Raw genomic sequence first — 22,477 nt, forward strand, 5'->3', positions numbered from 1 at the left:
CTGTGCGAGTTTTCATGGGTGCTAAGTAAAAATTGAGTTTTTTAAAAAGCCAATGTAAAAAAAAGAATCAGATTAAAGTAATTGCAATTTACTTAACTTCATAATAGAATTTGCTAAAAGGTAAGAGAATTTTTCATTTATTTTCATACTAGAAATAGTAGCTTATTCAAAAGAAATTAAAGAATATAGTTCTTTCTAATAGATCGTTAGCAAACTCTTCAGTATCTCAATTTCACTGGAATTTTAGAGAAAAGAGATACTAACTGCCTCTTATAGTAAACTTAAAATAATCATTTTTGATCCTAAAGTTGAGACAGTCTGAGAATGCATATTTATCTGGTCTTATAAAATTTTTCCATCTGTTACGTAAGAATCTACAGTTAAATTTAGTAGTATAAATTGTAAGAGCAGTGGTGGATTAGGAGTTAGAAGTTCGGGTGCAAGTTATAGGTCTGTCACTGAGTAGCTATAGGACTTGGGCCATTCATTAAACATCTCTGGTGTATAATAGGATTGGACTAGATACCTCTGTCTTTTCAAGTTTTAGTGTTTTTGTTTGTTTTTAATTTTTGTTGGAGTATAGTTGATTTACAAACGTGTGTTAGTTTCAGGTGTACAGCAAAGTGAATCAGTTATTCATATACATATATCCACTCTTTTTTAGATTCTTTTCCCATACAGGCCATTACAGAGTATTGAGTAGAGTTCCCTGTGCTATACAGTAGGTCCTTATTAGTTATCTATTTTATATATAGTAGTGTGTCTATGTCAATCCCAATCTCCCAGTTTATCCCTTCCCCTCCCCTTTCCCCCTTGGTGACCATAAGTTTGTTTTCTACATCTGTGACTCTATTTCTGTTTTGTAAATAAGTTCATTTGTACCATTTTTTGATTCCACATACAAGCAATATCATGATATTTGTCTCTCTGTCAAGTTTTAGTTTTTTGTTAGACATAGTCTAACAAACTACTTTTTAAACCCTAACCAAACTACTTTTTAAAAAGTGATGTAATTATATCTGCAATAAGTCTCAAATACAACCCTTCAAATACTAAGCTATATTCACCTGTCTCTTAGAAATATTAGTGCCTGCCAGGCTGCTATCATACATTACCGCATTGGTACTGTATGCTTTTATGTTTTGCAATATATGTTGAGAGTGAGAGTAAGCTCTTTTTTTTACACAGTTCTATAATGGGAATTAAAGCCTACATAATATTGGACAAGTCACTTTAAGAAGTTTATGCCTCAATTCATATGTTTATAAAATCAGATAGTCAAGTCTTTGCTTGAACGTAAATGAGATGATATCTTTAAATTATCTGAATAAACTTAAGAGAAATTGTTAGCAAACAGAATTTTTTTTTTAATTTTTATGTTCATTTTAGCTGTCAGTTCTTCTGAACCTGCTTTACTGGCCCAGCCAGTGACTACATCCATTGCTTCAGGAACAGCTTCAGGACAGAAAATTGCTGTTCCTGCAACATCACATCATTTTTGCTTTTCAATAGACTTAAGGAGTATCCGTGATTTGGAAGTTGGTTTTCCAGTCAACTGTATATTAAGGTATGATTTGATTTTGTTTCAGAATATTTTCTGAGGAGAAATGCCTTTCCTCTGTTTGGGGTTTGCAGAGGAGAAATGTCACCAAAGAAGTTATGACATTTGTTAAATCAGTGGACTAAAAGGGTGTAAGGCTATTATGTCCTAATGACTTTGAACTTAATCAAAGGTGGCATTGGTAGTATGAGAGGTAACAGTCTTGCCAGTAATTGTAGGTCTTGATAATAATTTGTTAATGTTCCTTTTTAAAATATAGTGACTCTTGAACTTAAAGTGTATTGTTTCCAGAAAAGGTGCCATAGGTCAAAATAATGGGAGTATAGTGTCTGATTTTTCTATAAAACTGTGTTATAATGGGAGGTTATAGTCTTAATATCTACCTTTTATACCTATGAATCTAAAAACCATACCTAATGAACTGGAAGTGTCCACACTGTTCAGTTTAGAGAATTGAAATATATATATTTCAGTCAGTTAAATGGCTTTTACATAATGGCTTGTTTTTTTTGTTTTTTTAAATTTATTTATTTTGGGCTGCGTTGGGTCTTCGTTGCTGAGCTTGGGCTTTGTCTAGTTGTGGTGAGCAGGGGCTACTCTTTGCGGTGCATGGGCTTCTCATTGTGGTGGCTTCTCTTGTGGAGCACAGGCTGTAGGTGTGCGGGCTTCAGTAGTTGTGGCATGTGGGGTCCAGTAGTTGTGGCTCGTGGGCTCTAGCACAGGCTCAGTAGTTGTGGCACACGGGCTTAGTTGCTCCGCGGCATGTGGCATCTTCCCGGACCATGGATCAAACCCATGTCCCATGCAGGGAAGTCCTAGGACCAGGGAAGTCCCCATAATGGCTTGTTTTTAATAATATTACATTTCCATAGACTTTGTGGCTAATATATATATTAAATGTAATATAATTATGTGTTTTAGTTTGGAGTCTTTAGGTCCTCATAAATTACTTTGGAATAAGCATTAGCATTTGTAATAAAATTTTTGGTCTTTATTTGATTAAAATGAGAAAATCAGAAAATCTTTCCATCATCTTGGATTGCCATTCCCAGGAATGTCAGCAACTTCGCATTGCTTCCTGCTGTTATTTGAGGCATGTCTGTCTTTCAAATGCATAAATCAACTCCTACTTGTATCTAATTTTTCAGTTGTTTGATTCCTTATCAAGTTGTTTCCAAAGTCCTCTGAGCTTTGGTGTGAATAATGGACAGAATCAAAGGGACCCAGCACTGAGTTCACACGGTGAAGTCATAGAATGGAAGTCTGTCCTCACAGCCTAAGTTCTGCATTTTACCTCATGTTAGAGGCTGAGAATCATGACTAAAATGTTTTTTTAAAAATTGAAAGCCAGGAAAAAGTTTTCTGCCATAGACATAGCTTTTCTCACAGGGTTTATATAACATAGAACTGTTCCTTTTTCTCTCCTGCTACTACTGGAGAAACTGATCTTAGGACACTTAGAGATGATGTTGGCCAGAAGCACAGGGATGATCTGAGATTGGATGCTGTGAGGGAGGAGCCTTGAACAAGCCCAGTTAGAAAGCACATATTAGGTTTGTGTTTCCTGCTTGCCATAGGGCCATTTGTTTAATCATTAAGTGCCTACATTATGCCAGCAGTTTGTCCGGTATTAGGGCATGGGGCATATAAACAAAGAGCTCAATCTAGTGAAGACGACAGAGTCAGAAATATGTCAGTACATGAGGGAGGCTACTAGTTCACTTGACAAAGAAAAGGGAAAGAATATACTACCCCGAGGAAATAGGTATGATCCACTTAATACTCTATAGAAATCACTTGAGGACTACTGCTTCTGTCTTTGATTCATTTTAAGGCTTTTTTTTTAAATGTTGGGCATTTTATGTTTGATAGATTTTATGTTATCATGCTCTGTGTTGATATGAAATTGTAGTGTACAATTGTCTAATGGAATTTGTGAAATAACTGATATTAGAAAAAATTTAATGTGTTTGCTTTTTTTTTTCCTTTTAAATCACTACATCTGTAGTAGGGGGTTAAATTTCTAGGGGATGAGCTCTCTGAGATGACCTAAATTCAGTTTATGTAATTGTGTAGGAATTGAGTTTATGAGCAGGATTCTTCTTGTAGGAAAAGCAATTTCTACTAGTAGAGTTTAAAGTCTAGTTTTATTAATGAATAACAAATTATAAAATGAAATTTAAGTGAGCATTACAATATCTCTATTTGGCTTTACGTACAAAATAAGTTCAGCAGTAGTCAGACATTCTTCTATTTAATCTGATGTGACTTTTATGATGAAAGAAAGTAATAGTGTTATGCCACTCTTTGATTCATCTGTAGTATATTTGAGTTGCTTTCATGCTTGCTTCTCAATTCAGAGACAAAATACTATGAATGCATCCTTTTGGAGTTGACTAAGGGTTTTTTTAGCTCATACAAAATCAGGACATTATTATATAAAGAAAAATCGGTTTAGAAATTAAATTTAGCAAGCATTTCTTGACAGTTTACTATATGACAGAAACTGTTCTGGGAGCACAAAGATGAAAAAGGTAAGACCCATGCCCTCAGGAACTCTTTTTTTTCCCCCCCCACATTTTAGTATTTATTTTTTTATAAAAATATTTTTGACATATTACATTGTATGAATGTAATGTGTACAATATGTTAATTTGCTACATTTGTATACCTCAGGGAGCTCTTAACAGATGGCAGCTCTGTCTTTGTTTAGTGGAGTCATTTTCACTTCTGAATCTTTGTCTTATTTGAAGTGTATCAAAGTGACTGTCTCTTTCTTATTTGGTGTATTGCCTTCAAAATACCAGTGTATACTCCTCCTTCCCCAGAGGATCTTGTAAAGGAACTTTGGAAACCAGTGCTGTGCAAATAATGCATTTTCTCTATAATTTTCTCTATAATTCTCTATAATTTCTGTGATTTTTATATCAACACTGAAAATATTTGTATAATTTTAAAGTTGGTGATAGGATTAAAACCATAATGTATTTGTACCATTTATCTATGAAAAAATTTTTATTTAATATTCATATTATACTTTTTAACAGACTAAATTTGTAAACTATAGGATTTTGTTTTTCTTAAATTCTAGGTACTCATATCCTTTCTTCGGAAGTGCAGCTCCTATTATGACTAATCCTCCTATAGAAGTTCGGAAAAACATGGAAGTTTTTCTTCCCCAATCTTACTGTGCATTTGATTTTGCAACTATGCCTCATCAGCTGCAGGATACCTTCCTAAGGTAATGTATACATGGTGTGTATGATATTATATTATGATATTATTTTCTCAAATCAACTCTTGAAAATTTGTATCATATTAACAAGAGGAATTCCTATATTTTTACATCCATAGCTGCTTATGCATTTGCGAATCTAGAAACAAATTTAAAATCTGTGACACTTGTGGTTCCACTATAAAGTTTTATGTGGTTACGAGGGCTCTTTTTAGATTTTCATATCTTGTTTGCCTGAGTCGGGATATTAGAACTTTCTTAAAACAATATATGAATAATGAAGGAACCTTGAAAAGTAATCTTGCTTTTTCCTAATATAATATGTGATGATAAATAAACTGTTTAGTTTTTATTATTGATTTACTTAATGACTGTAATGCATTATTTGCTTTTTCTGTTTTTTCATCTATATAAAATGGAAATGTTGATCCAGCCATCTGAAATGGCTTTGTGACGAAAAATGAGATCTGTGAAGTGTCTTTTTACTTTCTCAGAGTATCACAATTTGAAAAGAATTTTAAAAGAAAGAATGAAGAGTAACTAAACGTTATGTAACCATTTGTGGGAATAGTAGTGTTCGGAAGGGTTTTCTTTATTGCACAGGAAGAGGTGTAAAAAAATCTAATAGTATTTTCTGTTTGTTACCTGTGGAATTGAGCCTTTGCATGCCAGGTAGCAAAAACATCTTTGGCTACATTGAAGGAATTCAAAAATTTTAGTCCAGAAAAGCCTTAGCTCAGAGTTGATAGAAAAGCCTTAGTTCAGAGTTGATAGGTATGAACATATGTTTCTCTTTTCCTTTTAGGATTCCATTGCTGGTTGAATTATGGCACAAGGATAAAATGAGTAAAGATTTACTTCTGGGAATTGCCAGAATCCAACTTTCTAACATCTTGTCTTCAGAAAAAACTCGCTTTTTAGGTTCTAATGGTGAACAGTGTTGGCGACAAACTTTCAGTGAAAGCGTGCCTATTATAGCAGCACAAGGGTAATGCATTTCCTAGAGCTGGTCTTAGCTTTGCTTTTTATTCTGTTTAGCCAGCTACAACCTTATCCTTTCATGTCTTTTTTTTTTTTTCTGATCTTTTTTCTTTGACCTATGGGGGTTATATCCCAGTTTGCTCTTTAGCTTTCTGATACCTACTATATCCTCACAGAGTGAATCTGTGCTACCATAATACTGTTATACTTAGAGTGTTGAGTAAGTATTTCTCTCTCCTCTCTTTAGACTGATAATTTTAAGTTCAGGATCAGTTTGGTTTTTTTTAGCTTAGTAACTCAGGGTCAAATTTATAATGTATTTTTACATTATTTTGAATTTTTCTACTTGAAAAATATTTAAACTTTTGCCTCAAATATACTTGGAGAACGTTGCAAACGTTCGACACTTTTAAAAAATGAATATTCTTTTTTTGCCCTGAAATTCACTGCCACAGTGAAAAACTTGAGTTCACATATTTTACACAAAATCATTCAACAAATATGTTATCTTTTTATATTTAACAATAGAAATTTAAATTGACTTTAACCTTACATATCACATGCCTTTATTTTTAAAGCATAGTAAGACTGTAGAAGAAAATCAGGCCCAGTAAAAAGCTGAGATGTAGAAGTATTATTGGAATTTCTTCCCTTACTTTTCCTCATCCATGCCACTTTCAGAGAGTGAAGGGTTTAGTAGACCTTTATTCACTTGGAGATCTGGGAACAGGTTTTTAGAGAATCAGTTATTCTGGTTAACTGAAAATTCTTTTAAAAATCAGCATTCTTTTCTCTTATTGTAAGTAGAATATAATGAAAATAATCATTACTTGTTGGAAGTTATTTTAATGCTGATTGCTTTGAATAACTTTTATCGCCCTGCTCTGTAGACAGACGTTTTAAGAGATTTACCTAAGTGAAAACTTCAGAGATGATAGCACTTCATTTTATTTTATTCATTTCTTCTGAAATCTGACATTAGAAGAAGAAAATGTAAAAGTTATTAAGAGTTCTAATCATGTGGGATCCATTCATTAAAGCTTTGTTTGATTTAAACAAAGCCACATTTTTTTGTTGGTAGAATTTTATTTTCCTCTAACATTGTCCTTTTATTTAATGGTAAATGCTGCATTCAGGTTCTGTGATACAGAAAGGTATTCGTTATAATACAAGTAACATAATTATCCCACTTCTAGGATTTAATCCTGAAGCAGTGCTCATATCCAGTAAAAGATTTATGAACAAGGCTGTTCATTCCAGGCAAAGTAGAAAAAGAGTCTAGAATAATCTATATATAATTGAGTAGGGGAATTGTTAAGTTTTTAAAATTTTACTACATAAATTCATTAGTGTGTTTTACAGGCATTAAAAATTATATTTTTTAATTAATGTTTGTCATTACACAGGAGGAAAATGCAGGAGGATAAATGGGGAAAAAAGGACAAAACTGTATGATTTTATGTGCATGAGTACATGTGTATCTACAGATCTAAAAAAGAGGAAGGAAATGAAATTTTAGCAGTGATTATCTGTGGGCAGTGAGATATAAAATTTCTTTTTTATACTGTTCAGTTTTTTCAAATCTGTAACTGTTGTAGGTCATTTTGTAGTGAATGTAAGTATGTACTTCATACTGTGTTTGTGATCATATAATATCACATATATAGAAGGTCTTGAAGTCTGCAGAAGCTGTTGCACTTTGAGCAGCAAGTGTCAGGTGCAAGACATGCTGTCTACTCAGTGCTCTAGCATTGGGGAAGTAAAAGGAAATAATGTAAAAGTGTTTCCATGAGTTTTAAAATATTTCTGATTTCATTTGTAGGTCAAATAACAGGATAGTAGATCTTTCTTACACAGTGACTTTAGAAGATTACGGACTAGTGAAAATGCGTGAGATTTTTGTGTCTGATTCATCTCAGGTATATGTCATTGAATCTTATGAAATTATTCTTTAAAACAGACCTAACGTGTATATATGCGTGAGTGTGTTTGTTTTAGTATGCTTCTTTCATTCATATCTTAGGGTGTATCTGCTGTACAACAAAAGCCATCTTCTGTTCCTCCAGCACCTTGTCCTTCAGAAATCCAGACAGAGCCTCGTGAAACCTTAGAGTACAAAGCAGCACTTGAGCTAGAAATGTGGAAAGAGATGCAGGAAGACATTTTTGAAAATCAGGTTACTTTTTAAATGTTACGTAAAAGATTTTTTGTCTATTTAGTATATTTTCCCTTCTCCATAGTAGGCTTTTCTCCCTTTTCCATTGGTACTCTGTCTAGTCTCTTTGAATTCAAGAATGCCTTACTCTTTAAAAAAATGAAGAATTAAAAATTACTCAAAATGTGACAGCTTCACAGAAGCCACTCAGAAAGGATTCTCCTAAACTTTCTCCATGATTTGTGGGCAAAATTAGCACTGAAGGTTAGAATTCAGAGGTTAAGGACTTGAAGGTTTCTTTTAATTTCAAGATCTCATTTATCATACCCTCCTGGAAGCTGGAATCATTAGTTGTTAAACAAGAGAGGTAGAAAACAGCTATTAACTTTATACTGTCCTGAATTATACTCATATGGGTATTACTCACCTCAGGCATCCTCTGTTTTGTTTTAAATAAAATGGAATGTCTGAAAGAAATATATAATGATCAATATTAATTATTTAACTGAAAACAGCTGGTTTATTTATTTGAAATATTTAGGGTTTCTCTTTTTTACTTTATTTTTCTTCCTTTGACAGCTAAAGCAGAAAGAACTGGCTCATATGCAAGCTCTTGCAGAGGAATGGAAGAAAAGGGACCGAGAGAGGGAATCACTAGTAAAGAAAAAGGTAATGACTTTTATAAAAATTGAAGGAGGAAAGAAAGAATATTAATGATAGTATCTTCTATATACATTAAAGAAAATCTCTGGAAGGAATAACTAATTATAGTGGTTATATATTGGCTTGGATAAAGTGAATGAATGGGTCAGGGATAGGAAGAAGGGTTTTCACTGTAAGTTGTTTTGTACTCCTTAGATTTTGAACCCTGCAAATGTGTTATTACCTGTTCAAAAAGTGAATAAATATAGAAAGTGAATACTTTAGAGAAGAAGCCTATCTCTGTATTTAAAAAGAAAATAGAACATTTAAGTATATATATTACATTATAATCTATTAGTTAATAAAAAGGACCAAAAACTCTTAAGCTGTTTTAAAAGATTGAATCATGAAATGTTATAAGTCACATCTTTTAGAATGATAACGTGAGACCATCTGATCTTATTCCAGAAAGCCAAAATTTAATATTTATCTATTTATACTCAAGGTATTGAGTAAAACAACCCTGAAAATTAGACTTGTCTAAAATATTCCAAATTCAAGTCTGTAAAAATACTCTCATATTAGTGGTTAATGAAATGTCTATAAATGGGAGAAGACCGTGGCAGGGTAGTTGCTACACTAGATCAAGAGACAGGACAGGGTATGGACTAGAAAATTCTTTAAAGTTTTTTTCGGCCATTTATATTTAATTATTGACGTGCTTGGGTTTAAATCTATCTTGCTCTTGGTTTTCAATTTGTCCCATACATTCTTTGTTTTCTCTCTTTTCCTGCTTTCTTTTGCATTCATTGAATTTTTCTTTTTTTTTTTTATGATTCCATTTTATTTCTACAGTTGCCTTATTAGCAATATCTATTTCTTTTTTTAGTGATTGCTGTAGGGCTTACGGTATGCATCTTATCACAGTAAGCCTTCAGATGATACAGCACATTTAGCTTTTAAGACAAGTTAATCTTTGAGCCATTTTTTAATGTGACTGATGTGTTTTTCAATGTTGATGCTTATATGTAAAAGCAAAATATATGATGAAAATAACTCAAAGTATGGAAGTGAGGAAATGGACAAACACTGTTGTAACGTTCTCATACTATTTTACTAGTTTAAGCAATCACAATCGCTTTCCTAGATAACTACGTTTACCTCTTTATTTATTTTTATTTTTATTATTATTATTATTTTCAGCCGCACCGTGCGGCATGTGGGATCTTCCCCGCTCGGGATCAAACCTACGCCCCCTGCATTGGCACTGCGGAGTCTCTGCATTTACTTCTTAACTTGGTATCCTGTCCTCCATTACTGACCCCTGTAGCTTGAGATATCAGCCAAGAGTAGAGGAAGTCAGATTATGTACTCCTCCTCCTTAAAACACATCATACTCCTCATCACATTTAGAATAAAACTCGAAGTTCTTACCAGGACCTACAAGGCCTTTTGTAATCTGTCCCCTCACTTTCTCTGTGACCTCATCTTCTGTCAGCCTTCTGTTCACACAGTCTATTCTAACCATCTTGGCCTCTGTGTATTTCCTCAAACATGCTAAGCCACCTCTCTCCTCAGGATCTGTAGACTGCTTTTCTTTCAGAGATACTTTCTGGTTTCTGCTCAGAGTAATGTGAGCGAGGCCTTCTCTGACCACTGTATCCAAAATACTGCTCTCTTCCCCTGCCCCCAGGCACTAACTGTTCCCTCATTCTGCTTTACTTTCTTCGTAGCATTTACCTACTATTATATTAAATACTCACTTCTTTGTTTATAGTTTGTCTTCTCTGAGAGTATAGATTCCACATGACTTTGTTTTGCCCAGCATCTGCTACGTATACAATAAATATTTGTTTAAATTAAAAGGATAGGGCTTCCCTGGTGGCGCAGTGGTTGAGAGTCCGCCTGCCGATGCAGGGGACACGGATTCGTGCCCCAGTCTGGGAAGATCCCACATGCCGCAGAGCGGCTGGGCCCGTGAGCCATGGCCGCTCAGCCTGCGTGTCCGGAGCCTGTGCTCCGCAACGGGAGAGGCCACAACAGTGAGAGGCCCGCCCGTGTACGGCAAAAAAAAAAAAAATTAAAAGGATAATGAATGATTTCAGGTTTTATAGTTTTGAGTTTGAGATTTATGGGGACTCTTGGCATGTTCAGCAGGTATTTGGATTTACAGGTCTGCAACTCTGGAGGGGGGGTTGAGTTTGCAAAATAAATTTGGGAGTACTTCGCATCTGTGATGGTACATGGATAAGATGTTTGGGTTGCCAGAGGACGAACATATGGTTTGAATACTTCCTCCCCATCCTGTTTACCTGTCTTTCTATAAGGCTTTTTTACATGTGGCACTCAGAATTTGACACACTTATATTAGTGATTTGGTTAAGAATTTAAAGATGAACCAAAAATCAGTGGTAGAGTTAACAGAATTAATAAATGATCTTGTTTGGTTGGTATGTTGAGCTAAATCATCAAAATAAAGTTTAATAAAGAAAAATGTCATTCTGTAGTCAGAGTAAAACATTCACTTGGACAATGGGTGTAGTTATTCCAAGTTTAAAAACAAAGACCTTGGGGATTTTCTTTGACATAATGAACAGTGTGACTAGGATCCTCAGATAGCAAATGCAATTTTAGATGGAGTTAAAATTAGGAGACATTTGTTGACCTGTCTTTAGCAGTGCACATTCTTTAGTCTCTGAACTAGTGAGATCACATCTGGGTACCTTTTTTTTTTTTTTTTTGCGGTAGGCAGACCTCTCACTGTTGTGGCCTCTCCCCTTGCGGAGCACAGGCTCCAGACGCGCAGGCTCAGCGGCCATGGCTCACGGGCCCAGCTGCTCTGCGGCATGTGGGATCTTCCCGGACCAGGGCACGAACCCGTGTCCCCTGCATCGGCAGGCGGACTCTCAACCACTACGCTACCAGGGAAGCCCCCTGGGTACCATATTTTTGAAAGGACTTAGTTTAGAATGTAGACTCCAGATTAAATACAAGTATTAGAGGATGTGGAAATAGTAACATGTGAATAATAGTTGACGCTTGTGCTTATCTTGGAGGAAAAAAGACTAGGAGGATGTATGATGGCTATCACTGGAGTCAAATATGTGAAGATACTTTTTTTCTTCCCAAGGGATAGAAACAGGATTAAAGGCTTAAAAACAGGGCTTCTAACGAGCATCAAACCCAGGCTTGTAAAGAGAAAATCAGGTTGGGGCCTGGGACCTGGAGACTTGTTGGTGAGGAGGACAGAAAATTTGGTTCAGAAAGTCCTAGTAAATATGATCAGTCTGAACTAAAAGGTAGAAAACCATGAGAGAGGATCCTATACAGGCCAAGCAGGTAGACCTGTATCCTTAATGGGACTCACATCCTTAAAGACAGAGCAGAGCAGGACTTCAGGCTTGTACAAATTGGCGTACTAGGCTAAGGTCCCAAGCAGGAACTGTAGCTTCAGAAGCAATTAAGAACTCAGTTGTTTAAACTGTAATAAAGGACTAGATCTCAATAATAGGAGAACTGACTTGAAACTGATTGGTGATAGCTGGCCTATCACCAGTCTTAGTTCCAGAGAAAGAGCATAAGTGACTAAGAGGGCTTCAGAAAAATACTGGAATATTGAGCAAGGCAGATTTTTAAGGAGCTAAGTTTTTACTAAAACACAAGATTTTACTGGCAGTCTAACTTACCACCCAGTGGGAGAAGGGCTTCCTCAGGAGACTGAATATTACTAGAGATACCCAAGCAGAAGCTAGATTGGCTTCCTTCCTTAGAGTATAGTGGAAAGAATTTCTGCTTTGAATTGGTATATGTAATTCATGATTTTCCTAGTCTCAGATCCTCTGTTTCAGTAAAATCATAATATATGCATTTTTGAATTTGTGTTTTGAATTTGGGGAAAAGATAACTTTTATTATATTTTAGGTTGCTGAATATACTGTTCTCGAAGGAAAACTTCAAAAAACCCTAGTTGACTTGGAGAAGCGAGAGCAGCAGCTGGCCCTTGCAGAATCAGAGGTACTCTATTCATCTATCATGCCTTTATTTCACAGAATCCATATATTAAATTCATACCATTCATTTGTTTTTCCTTTGTACTGTATAAAGTATATTTCATGGAAATAGTCTTTCAGACATTATGGAGAAAACTGCTATTCAACTAGGTGAAGCATGTTTTATATGTTAGAAGGTGAGGAATTAGGTAGAAAACTGTTATTTGAAATTCTTAACTATTATTCAGTCAGCTTTGGCTGACTTTTGCAATAGTGGAGATTTTTGGTTACCTTTGCAATTATGTGGAAGGAATGGATAGTTGCACTACCTAGAGAAAAGAGAAAATGTAGTGTAGGCTCAGGGACCTAGAATCATGATTTCGTATTTCACTAAGAAGGGACTATACCTCCTTCTTGCCTATTGAAGATTAGATCCCAAGAAAGGATAAACTTACGTTAGTACCATGCCTAGTTAGCATTTTTGTTAGGTCTTATTAAATTGTACCCTAACTACTTTTTTAAATTACTATAAAGTTCACCTCAAATTATTAGAATTTCTTCCTTGTGAAATATTATATGCCCCTTCCTTACCCAAATGTTTCTTAAAATTTTCTCAGCATATCACCCTAGCCTTATCTCTGCACATTTTCGGCAATTTCTAAATTGATTTAGATTGTTAAACCTAAACATAATGTGTATTTGTTCCTAATACTAAGGCTTTGTTATCTTCTATGTGATTAGGTAAAAAATAAGAAGTTTCTAAAGACGTGAAGAAACTTGGGCATATTTGCTTACATAATAAAATGGGTTTATTCAAATAGGGGTTTTAAGCATTTAGGGCCTTTTCAATTGAATTTATGCATCATATATGGATTTTGGGATAATACTTTGTATTTTAGGAGTAAATGATTGAAAATTTATAATTTAGTACACTTAAACATTAACTCTCTAATACCTGAAAATGATATAAAAATCACTTCATAAAATATTCTGAACATTTGACCATATATAAGGGTAATAGAATATTGACTAGTATAATGCAGGTAGTAATAGGTCAGCCTCTTAAAGATGTACCTGTTTTAAGCTTCAGAGAGAAAGAAGGGAACTGAAATCAGAACGTGAACGGAACCTGCAAGAACTCCAGGACTCTATCCGTAGGGCCAAAGAAGATTGTGTTCACCAAGTAGAACTAGAAAGGTTGAAGATGAAGCAACTAGAAGAGGATAAACACCGACTTCAGCAACAGGTTGGATGAAAATACCTGTCATCTCTTTAAACTTAGAGTTTATTTGCATTCTAGAAATAATAGAAATCATTCACTAAGGAGTTATAAAAATTCCCAGTAATTTGGATTATTAATCACATTTACTACACTGAGAGTCAAATGTAAGTTGGATCTTCTTTTCCTGAAAGCTGAGGACTATATTGGAATAATCTTACTTCCCTTATAATTATTTGTATGAGATTGTGCTATATTTTAGTTAACTCTCATCTTAAAATTTTTTGCTCCTTTGAGCAAATGTAGATATTCTTCATATATCACTGGACCAAGTTCAGTTAAGAACCAAATTTCATGAGAGAATTGTCTGTGCTCCTTTCCATTTTCTCACCTCTCAACCCATCCACCTCAGCTTTCCATCCCCATTGTCCCAGCCAGCCAGTTGTCAGAGAAGCCACCAGTGGGTGTTTTTCATTTCTCATCTTACTCAAACTTACTGACAAACTTATTGACAACATCAACACTGTTGTTCTTATATATTCTCTTCTCTCAATTCTATAACATCACTCTTCTTGTTTTTCTCTACTTTTCTGGCCATGCCTCAGGTCTGTTGCAGGTTTATTTTCCTTTATCTAGCCATTAAATATTGGACTTCCTCCAAGCTCCAGACTTACACTGTGCTAAACAATCTTATTCGTGCCTGTGGTTTCAGAGACAATCTGTATCTCTGAGACTTGTGCATTTATATCCCAAACCTTTCCTTTGCACTCTCAACCCATTTATCTCATTGCCTTTTAGACATCTCTACTTGGGTGTCTTAAAGGCATTTAAAACCCACCATGATCCTCCTGTCCATACTTGACCTTGCTGTAAGTATTCTTTGTGTCAGTAATGGACCCCTGTAACCTGTTCTTCCTGTCGCAGCCTGAGTGATATTTTTGAAATTTGGAATCATGACACCCTCCTCTAAATTCAGGGTTGTCTTAATGCTCATAAAGATCAGAATTACTACCTAGCCCTACCAGTCTTTGCATAGTTTGGACCCAGCCTACCTCTCTCACCTCGTCTCCCACTCTTTCACCTTTTCTGTGTGCTCTCCAGCCACACTCGTCTTCTTCAGGTCCTCAGGCATACCATGCATGCTTCACCCTTAGGATCTTTGTGTGTGCTGCTTTTTCTTGGCCTAGTGAACTGTACTAACCCCTCAGTTTCCAGCTGAGGCATCACTTTCCCAGAGAAATCTTCCCTGACCCCTGCTGTCCAAGTCTAGGTCAAGTTTTTGTCACATGTTTTCTTGGGGTATTATTCTCTTATTCTATTTCTTTATGATATGTTATAGCAGTTTGTTTTTATTTTCATTAGTGTGATAATTTGATCAGTGTCAGATTATTAGTTCCATAAAACTGTTTTGGTTTCTGTTTGTATGCCTGGAGCCCAGCCAGTCTTCAGCACATAATAGGGGCTTAATAAATATCTGCTGGAAAAAGGAAGGCTCAGGCTTTTAAAAATGAAGCTTATCTATCTGTCTTGAAACATTTCAGTGTAGATTAGATATGTATGATGAATGCCTCTGAAGTCTTTAGTAAATCCTGGCATGAAGAATAGTTTCCATAGCAGTTCAGGGTCAGTTAAGATCATATTATTTAGGTGGTTATAAATATAAATTTGATTGTTATTGTGGTGGTCACATGTAAATTTATGAAAGATAAAGTTGTAAAAGTGGGCAATTGTGATGGGATTCGCCGGTAATGCATCTCTTCTACCACTTATCAGGGAGATTCAGCCATCTAGAACAAAGGCTTCTAACATGTATTAGAATTACCGGGGGAGCTCATGAAAAAATCCATGTGTCCACCCTGTCCCAGACTGGTATAATTAGCTTACAATGTTGTGGGAAGAACCCTGGCAACGTTGTGGGAAGAACCTTGGCGGGAAGAACTGGTATTGTGGAAAAATTCCCCGGGGCACTTCTAAAACATAAGCTAAGACCTGGGGAAAAAACTGTGGTGGGCAGCAGAAGTTTCTGGGATGCCCAAATTGCAAAGTCCATGACTGTAAACATTTCCCCTTTTATATATAAGAAAACTTTTTAGGCCCTTACTCTGAACCAGGTTACATGTACTATACACACAATTCTAACTGGACAGGTAGAAGGGACAGATAGATACACTGTCAGTGCAAGGTGATGAAGATAAAGTATATATATTCAAATATGTAAAGGCAGTTATCAGAACTGAAAAAAATCAATGTAGTTTATAGGCCACTTAGCAAAGGAAAAAGAACCCAGTATGCCTAGTAGCTTGATTAGTAATTCTTAATAGTAGATTGATAATGTCCTGAATGGTCAAAAAAATGCCAAATATTAAGTTTATTAGTTTTTGTTTAAAACAAAAATGTGACAGATTCTTTAGAGAGGTTTCTATTCAACTTTAAACAAAATTTACATGTTCAAAGAGGTAAACTTCAGTTATATGGAAAATTTCCATGTGTGGGATATTCATTACCTAAAGATGCTAGATAAATCCTAATTAGAATTATTGATAATTATTAGCATAAAACAAGAATTTATTATTGGTAATTTAAGTTCCATTTTTGCCACCAGTTTTCTCAGTATTTCGCATTTAGTTAAGTCTTAGTCTTAAAGAGATAATTGGGTTATCTAAAGATGGCTAGTCATATTGGTGTATGTTTTCAGAAAGCATCTTTAAACAGTGCTTCTTTGCATTTGGTTAGAAAAATCCCACATTAAAAAAAAATACCTTTATATCTTTTTTTCTTTTTCTTGGTAGTTTTGAAACCATTCTAAGGGAAATTACAGTGTTTAGTCAAGGCAGTCTCTCTCTCTTTTTTTTTTTTAATTTAAGGAACTATTCATTAGAGCATCATTCCAGGGGATGAAAAGATCTGAATTCTCTTCATTCGTCTCCTAGTGACTAGCTCACTAGCTCTTTGGCACTGCCTCAGTAATTTAGCTCTTTGATCCTCAATTTTCCTACCTATAAATATGAAGGGACTGGGCCAAATAATCTGTAAGTTGTAATAGCATTGGAATTATGAAATTCATACAGTATCAAATTATAGGAACAATAAATAATACTGCATTAAAATTACTTTCATCGATAATCAGGTATAATGCTTTCATCGATAATCAGGTATAATGCTCAATCTTACATGTTGCATTTTTAAAAATTATTTTCAGTATTTTTATAAACCGACTTTTCCATTTGCCATCCAAAATTTAACAAAAATGTTCTCAAGATACTGGTTTTATAAGAAATTTCGTACTCCTAAAAAGGTTTTGTATATTGTTAATCGATTGCATTGTATTGTTAATCAATACAATTGTACAATTGTATTGTAATCAATTGTATATTGTTGATTTACTGAATTTTTAAGATTACTGGAGATCTTAATTTTCGTTATACTTTATTTTCTAAATTTTCTAATATAAACATGCCTTAAAGTAAAAAATGACACTATTGAATTGAATTCTGTAATACTAAACTTTGCGTACTGCTGTTTTAAAGTGGCTATAATTTTTTTTAATACAGCTCAATGATGCTGAAAATAAGTATAAGATTTTGGAAAAAGAGTTCCATCAGTTCAAGGATCAGCAAAGCAGCAAACCAGAAATTCGGCTACAGTCTGAAATAAATCTTCTCACTTTGGAAAAGGTACCCATGTCAATTTATGGCAATTTAACTAGCCTTACTGGTAAATTTATAAAATAAAAAATGATACTTGAATATACAATGTAATAACATTTAACTGTAGTATTCTGATACCAAATAACATATCAGAGAATTTGAGGCACATGACATTGTCAATACTTGAATTTCATAGCTTTTATCAGTTATAGCTTATACTACAGTCCTTGGTTACAGACAACAGAACTGAGTAACTCTTGGACTAGAGGAATTCACAAACCTGTCAAGAAAGCTAAAAAACCTGGGGGAAGCAAGTCATGGGCCCATCCTGTCATAAAACAGTCTACTCAGGATGCTACTGTTGGTGCCATGACTGCCATGTCCCTGGATTCTGTCTCCCCTGATTCTAGTGTTAGGCTGTTGAACTCTCAGTTTTGCAGTAGCCATTGTGAATACCCTCTCTCCGTATTAGTGCCCTTTAGATTCACTGTCTCAGGTAGGAGCACGCATTTAAATCACAGGTCTGTACTCTACTCTTAGTTTGGAAGAAGCGATAGCCATCCTATTTTGCTTTCTGCAGTTGGAAGCCAGGTCCTGACTCTCATTTATATTGGGATTCCCCACAGACAGAATGTTCAAGTTCTAGGCATTAAAAAATGTGTAATATCCAACAGACAATCTAAGTTTGACAATATGAGCTCTTGCATTTTAGAGTTTGATAAATTTTAGGCATTATTAAAAAGATATAGCATACTTAAGAAAATAACAGAGTTAATAGTAAACAGGAAAATAAGCTTTAGAAGCTTAAGGATTTAATTGTCGTGGCAGCCATTGCCTGTCTGTTCCCACTCAGCATTGTAGTGAAGGCTTCCTTGCCCTTTCTCTTCTGTAGATTCAGCCACTAGGGGACACTAACAGAAGATTGGTAGATAGGAGTTGGGAAGATGCCAGAGTAGTTCTTTCTTCTCTTTCTGTCTCTCTACCTCCCTTATTTTCTCTGGCAGTAGTTACATCTTTTTATGGTTCCATCTCCCACCAGCCATCACTTCTCCAGCTTCCTTTAGTCAGTCTCCACTGTGGTTCTAGCCCACTGGACATCCCCAGTTTGTGGGTTGCTTGTATTAAGAACTACTATTTCCTGGTACCTTTTTGTAGTCCCTCCTACCTAGGAGAGGTGGGGGCTTCTTGCTGCTGCTGATTACTGGGTTGCCTCACCATATCCTCTTTGGCCTTTCTGCTCTTCCTTTATCTGTTGAACCGGTTTCCTGTATTAAATTGCTTCTGATTTCTAGATTCCTGGCAGGATGCTGATTGATAGAGTTGGTTTTTCATTATCCAGCAAAGTTGTATGCTATTTATGATACCATGCTAAATGCCATTATGAATGATTCAGAAATGTTCAGGATACCGTCAAGTAAATCACAAGTTACAGAAGGAGACGAGGAACATACCCAAATAATTAAAGCAAAAGGCAAACGAGCAGATATCGTCTAACTTTCTCTTGCTAAATGCCATGAGTCCAAAGGGAAAACAAAGTCAACTTCTGAAATCAACACACTAAGTATAAAGAAGGAATGACATTGTATATGGAGCCTAAGAATAGGTGAAACTTTAAATAGGTAAATATGTGGGTGAGGTTATTCCAAAAAGAAGTACTGAACAAAAGTATAAAAAAGATTAAAATATCTATTGCATATTTGGATAGCTGCTTGACTAGAACCTAGAGTCTAATCATTATAGTAGTATGGTTTACCCTTGAACAACATGAGTTTGAACTGTGAGGGTCCACTTATACACAGATTTTTTTCAGAAAATACAGTACCACATGACCCGTGGTTGGTTGATTCCTCAGATGCGGTACCACATATTCAGAGGGCCAACTGTAAAGTTATAGGCATTTTTTTGACAGCATGGAGGATTAGCATTCATACCCCTGCATTGTGCAAATGTCAGCTGTAATTTTAAAATAAGTGTAGGCCTGATAAGAGAATGCTGGAAATAAAGGTAATTTTCAGCCATATGAGGGAAGAGCTTAGATGTTTGCTTAAAGAATTCATATTTCATCTGGTAAGAAAAGTCAAAGATTACTCTTTGTAAGCCAATTTATAAGATTGGCTTAATGGATGTTAATATTAAGAGAAATGAAGATTTTCGATGAACTTTTTTGGAGGGATGGAAGTTGTAGAGAATTCAGATTTTAGACATACTACATTTGAGATGCTAATGCAGTAATCTAAGTGAAGGAGTTAACTAAATGGTTAAAAAATGAGAAAATACAGTACGGAGAGAATAGGGCTAGACAAACAGATTTGAGAGGCATTTGAATAAAGTAACAGCTTACAGGTATATGCAATTGCTTAAGGAGTGTTTAGGAAGGCTAATTGATGATAAAACTTAGGGGGACGTTCAGCTTTGAGAACAATCAAGAGTTGAGGAAGGAGGCTAATGAGATTTAGAGAAGTAATAAAAACAGTCTAGTGCTGTGCCCAAAAGGAAAGGGGGAGTTTAAAGAATGAGGAAGTGAAAGTAATCTCTCATGATGGGCAAGTCAAGAGTGGTTGAGGAAAGACCCCCCCATGTGTTTGGCAGTTAAGAGGTCACTGATTTTTTAAGAAGCCAAATTGCAGAAGGTTATAGAAAGTTTGGCTTTGAAAAGAAAACAAGAAAAGGGCTTCCCTGGTGGTGCAGTTGTTAAGAATCCACCTGCCAATGCAGGGGACATGGGTTCGAGCCCTGGTCCGGGAAGATCCCACATGCTGAGGAGCAGCTAAGCCCGTGAACCACAACTACTGAGCCTGTGTGCTGCAACTACTGAAGCCTGTGCACCTAGAGCCCGTGCTCCGCAAGAGAAGCCACCGCAGTGAGAAGACCACACACCGCAACGAAGAGTAACCCCCGCTCACCACAGCTAGAGAAAGCCCACGCACAGCAACGACGACCCAACACAGCCAAAAATTTAAAAAATAATAAAAAAAAAAATTTCAAAAAACCTCAGAAGACAAGAAAAAATGTAGCCCAAGGGCCTAAAGCTCTTGAGAAAAGCTTATTTAGAGGTAGGAAAATCAGAGAATATTTTTAGATTAAGGAGAAGAAATTAACAGCAAGGAGAAATTGAAGCTTTAAGAGAGATGGGGATGGTTGGACCATAGATATAAAATTCAGCCCTTGATATGACTATTCAAGAGGCAGAAGGGTGCATATAGAAAATTTGGAGACAAGAATAAGAGTGGTTAAAAAAAATTGAGTTGAAAAGGGTATTAACTGCTTTCCTCTAGCGTTTCTGAATTCATTAAATGTTTCTGCAGCTTGTCAGATGCCATGCTATTTTTGGTTCCTCTTCTTACCCCAAAATCTATTTAATTGCAAAGTCTTGTTGATTCTGCTTCGTTCTTTTCTGGACAACCTCTTCATTCTCCATTTTTGGCCTTCTCATTTCTCTACCAGTAACCTTGAATTTGAATCAAACTGGACATTTCCCACCCCTTTTGATTAAACCAAATATTAAAGTATTTCTGTTTATATATTATGAATTATGTGGCCTGCCAGAGATATTTGAAGCATTCAGACAATATCTCATCAATTCTCACAAGTTCTCTTAAGTAGGTGTCAAGAGTATTTCCATTTTATCTTGGGGAAATTCAGGGCCAAATATCTCAAAATTGGAACAGAGGGCTTATGATATTCATCTTTTCTGAATATATACTAGATAATATCACCATAGAAGTAATTGTAAATGATTTTTAAAAATTTCTTCTTCCAATTACACTTCTACCAAAAGGATAAAAATCACCAAACATATTACAAATATAAACAGCACCATGAACTTGTTGAGGGGGAAAAAAAAGTGTAATGGAAGCACCTTTATATCAGACCTAATGAATTCATCCACTGTTTTTAAGTGCCTAGCAAAACAAGGCTTCTCAGCTCTTTTGAACATTCTTTGTAAGTTTTTTTGGAGCCAGAAGAGGGCAGAATCTTATTTCTTAAGTAACAAAGAGATAAAAGCATAAAAAGGAAGACTTAAGTGAAAAAGTACCTGATTTAGTCTACAACTTCTGGTTATGTCTGATTGAGAGCTTTTTTCTTTTCTGTTTACTGGTCTCTTCAGTATAACACAAATATTTCCATTTTCACTGAAATAGTCTAAAAATAAGTTAACATTAAGATACAGTTTTACCAAATGTAATTCTTGATTCCCTTAAGAAGTGAATAGTTTGATGTGCTTTTAGCTAGGAAATGACTTTTAGATGGCTTAAAAACAATTGGAACTTTTAACAAATAAAATAGGGAAAGCATTATAATTTAGTAATGCATACAGAAGATTAAGACAGAAACTAAATTTGTGTATTTAAGAACATTTGGTGAGTATCTAATGTGTCTTAGGACAAAGGGAAAAATGAGAGAAAAGAAAAGAGTAAAAAGTATGTTATCCTTTTGGGACCTCACTTTTTTTTTTTTGATGACCATTTTTAAAGTCTTTATTGAATTTGTTACAGTATTGCTTTTGTTTTATGTTTTGGTTTTTGGGCTGCGAGGCATGTGGGATCTTAGCTCCCTGACCAGGGATTGACCCACACCCCCTGCATTGGAAGGCGAAGTCTTAACCACTAGACCGCCAGGGAAGTCCCTGGGACCTCACTTGTAGAAGAGTTTGTAATATAATTGGGGAGATGACTCAGAGAACCTTAAATGACCATATATAATTGAATACCAGGGAATGTGATAGGAACTCTTTGCAATTCAGAAGTCATTTGGTGTTCAGAATATAGTAGTTTTAAGACAGCTCCATGGAGAGGTAGAATTTGAGCTGAATCTGAAGTTTTAAATAAGCGATGAAGAAAAAGAATCGACAGGCTCAGGAAGTAACTTGGACAAGGTGAATGTAGGGGAGACAAACCCGGTGGTTGGAGTAGAGGGTTTCCTGTTGAGGAATACCAAGAAAGTAGTAGAACAAGTAGGATGGAAATTATATCTTGGAGTGCTTTAACACCTAGGCAGAGGAGTTTAGGCTCAGTCCTGTAGGCAAGTAGTAGCTGTTGTAGATCTTT

At 35.4% G+C, this 22,477-nt stretch overlaps 1 protein-coding gene across 5 annotated transcripts in view; it reads left to right on the plus strand.

Moving 5' to 3' along the window:
* The window catches only part of CEP120 (centrosomal protein 120), a 79,306-nt gene that overhangs the window by 31,064 nt on the left and 25,765 nt on the right, over positions 1-22,477 (plus strand). For all 5 annotated transcript variants that reach the window (XM_060008950.1, XM_060008951.1, XM_060008952.1 and 2 more), the window contains 9 exons: positions 1,390-1,567; positions 4,653-4,802; positions 5,602-5,784; positions 7,600-7,696; positions 7,801-7,953; positions 8,512-8,601; positions 12,496-12,588; positions 13,648-13,809; positions 17,334-17,456. In XM_060008950.1, the coding sequence (XP_059864933.1) occupies positions 1,390-1,567; positions 4,653-4,802; positions 5,602-5,784; positions 7,600-7,696; positions 7,801-7,953; positions 8,512-8,601; positions 12,496-12,588; positions 13,648-13,809; positions 17,334-17,456 (1,229 nt within the window). The remainder of the gene's footprint in view (positions 1-1,389; positions 1,568-4,652; positions 4,803-5,601; positions 5,785-7,599; positions 7,697-7,800; positions 7,954-8,511; positions 8,602-12,495; positions 12,589-13,647; positions 13,810-17,333; positions 17,457-22,477) is intronic.

The sequence above is a fragment of the Delphinus delphis genome, chromosome 3, assembly GCF_949987515.2.
Source record: "Delphinus delphis chromosome 3, mDelDel1.2, whole genome shotgun sequence".
Taxonomy (NCBI): Eukaryota; Metazoa; Chordata; class Mammalia; order Artiodactyla; family Delphinidae; genus Delphinus; species Delphinus delphis.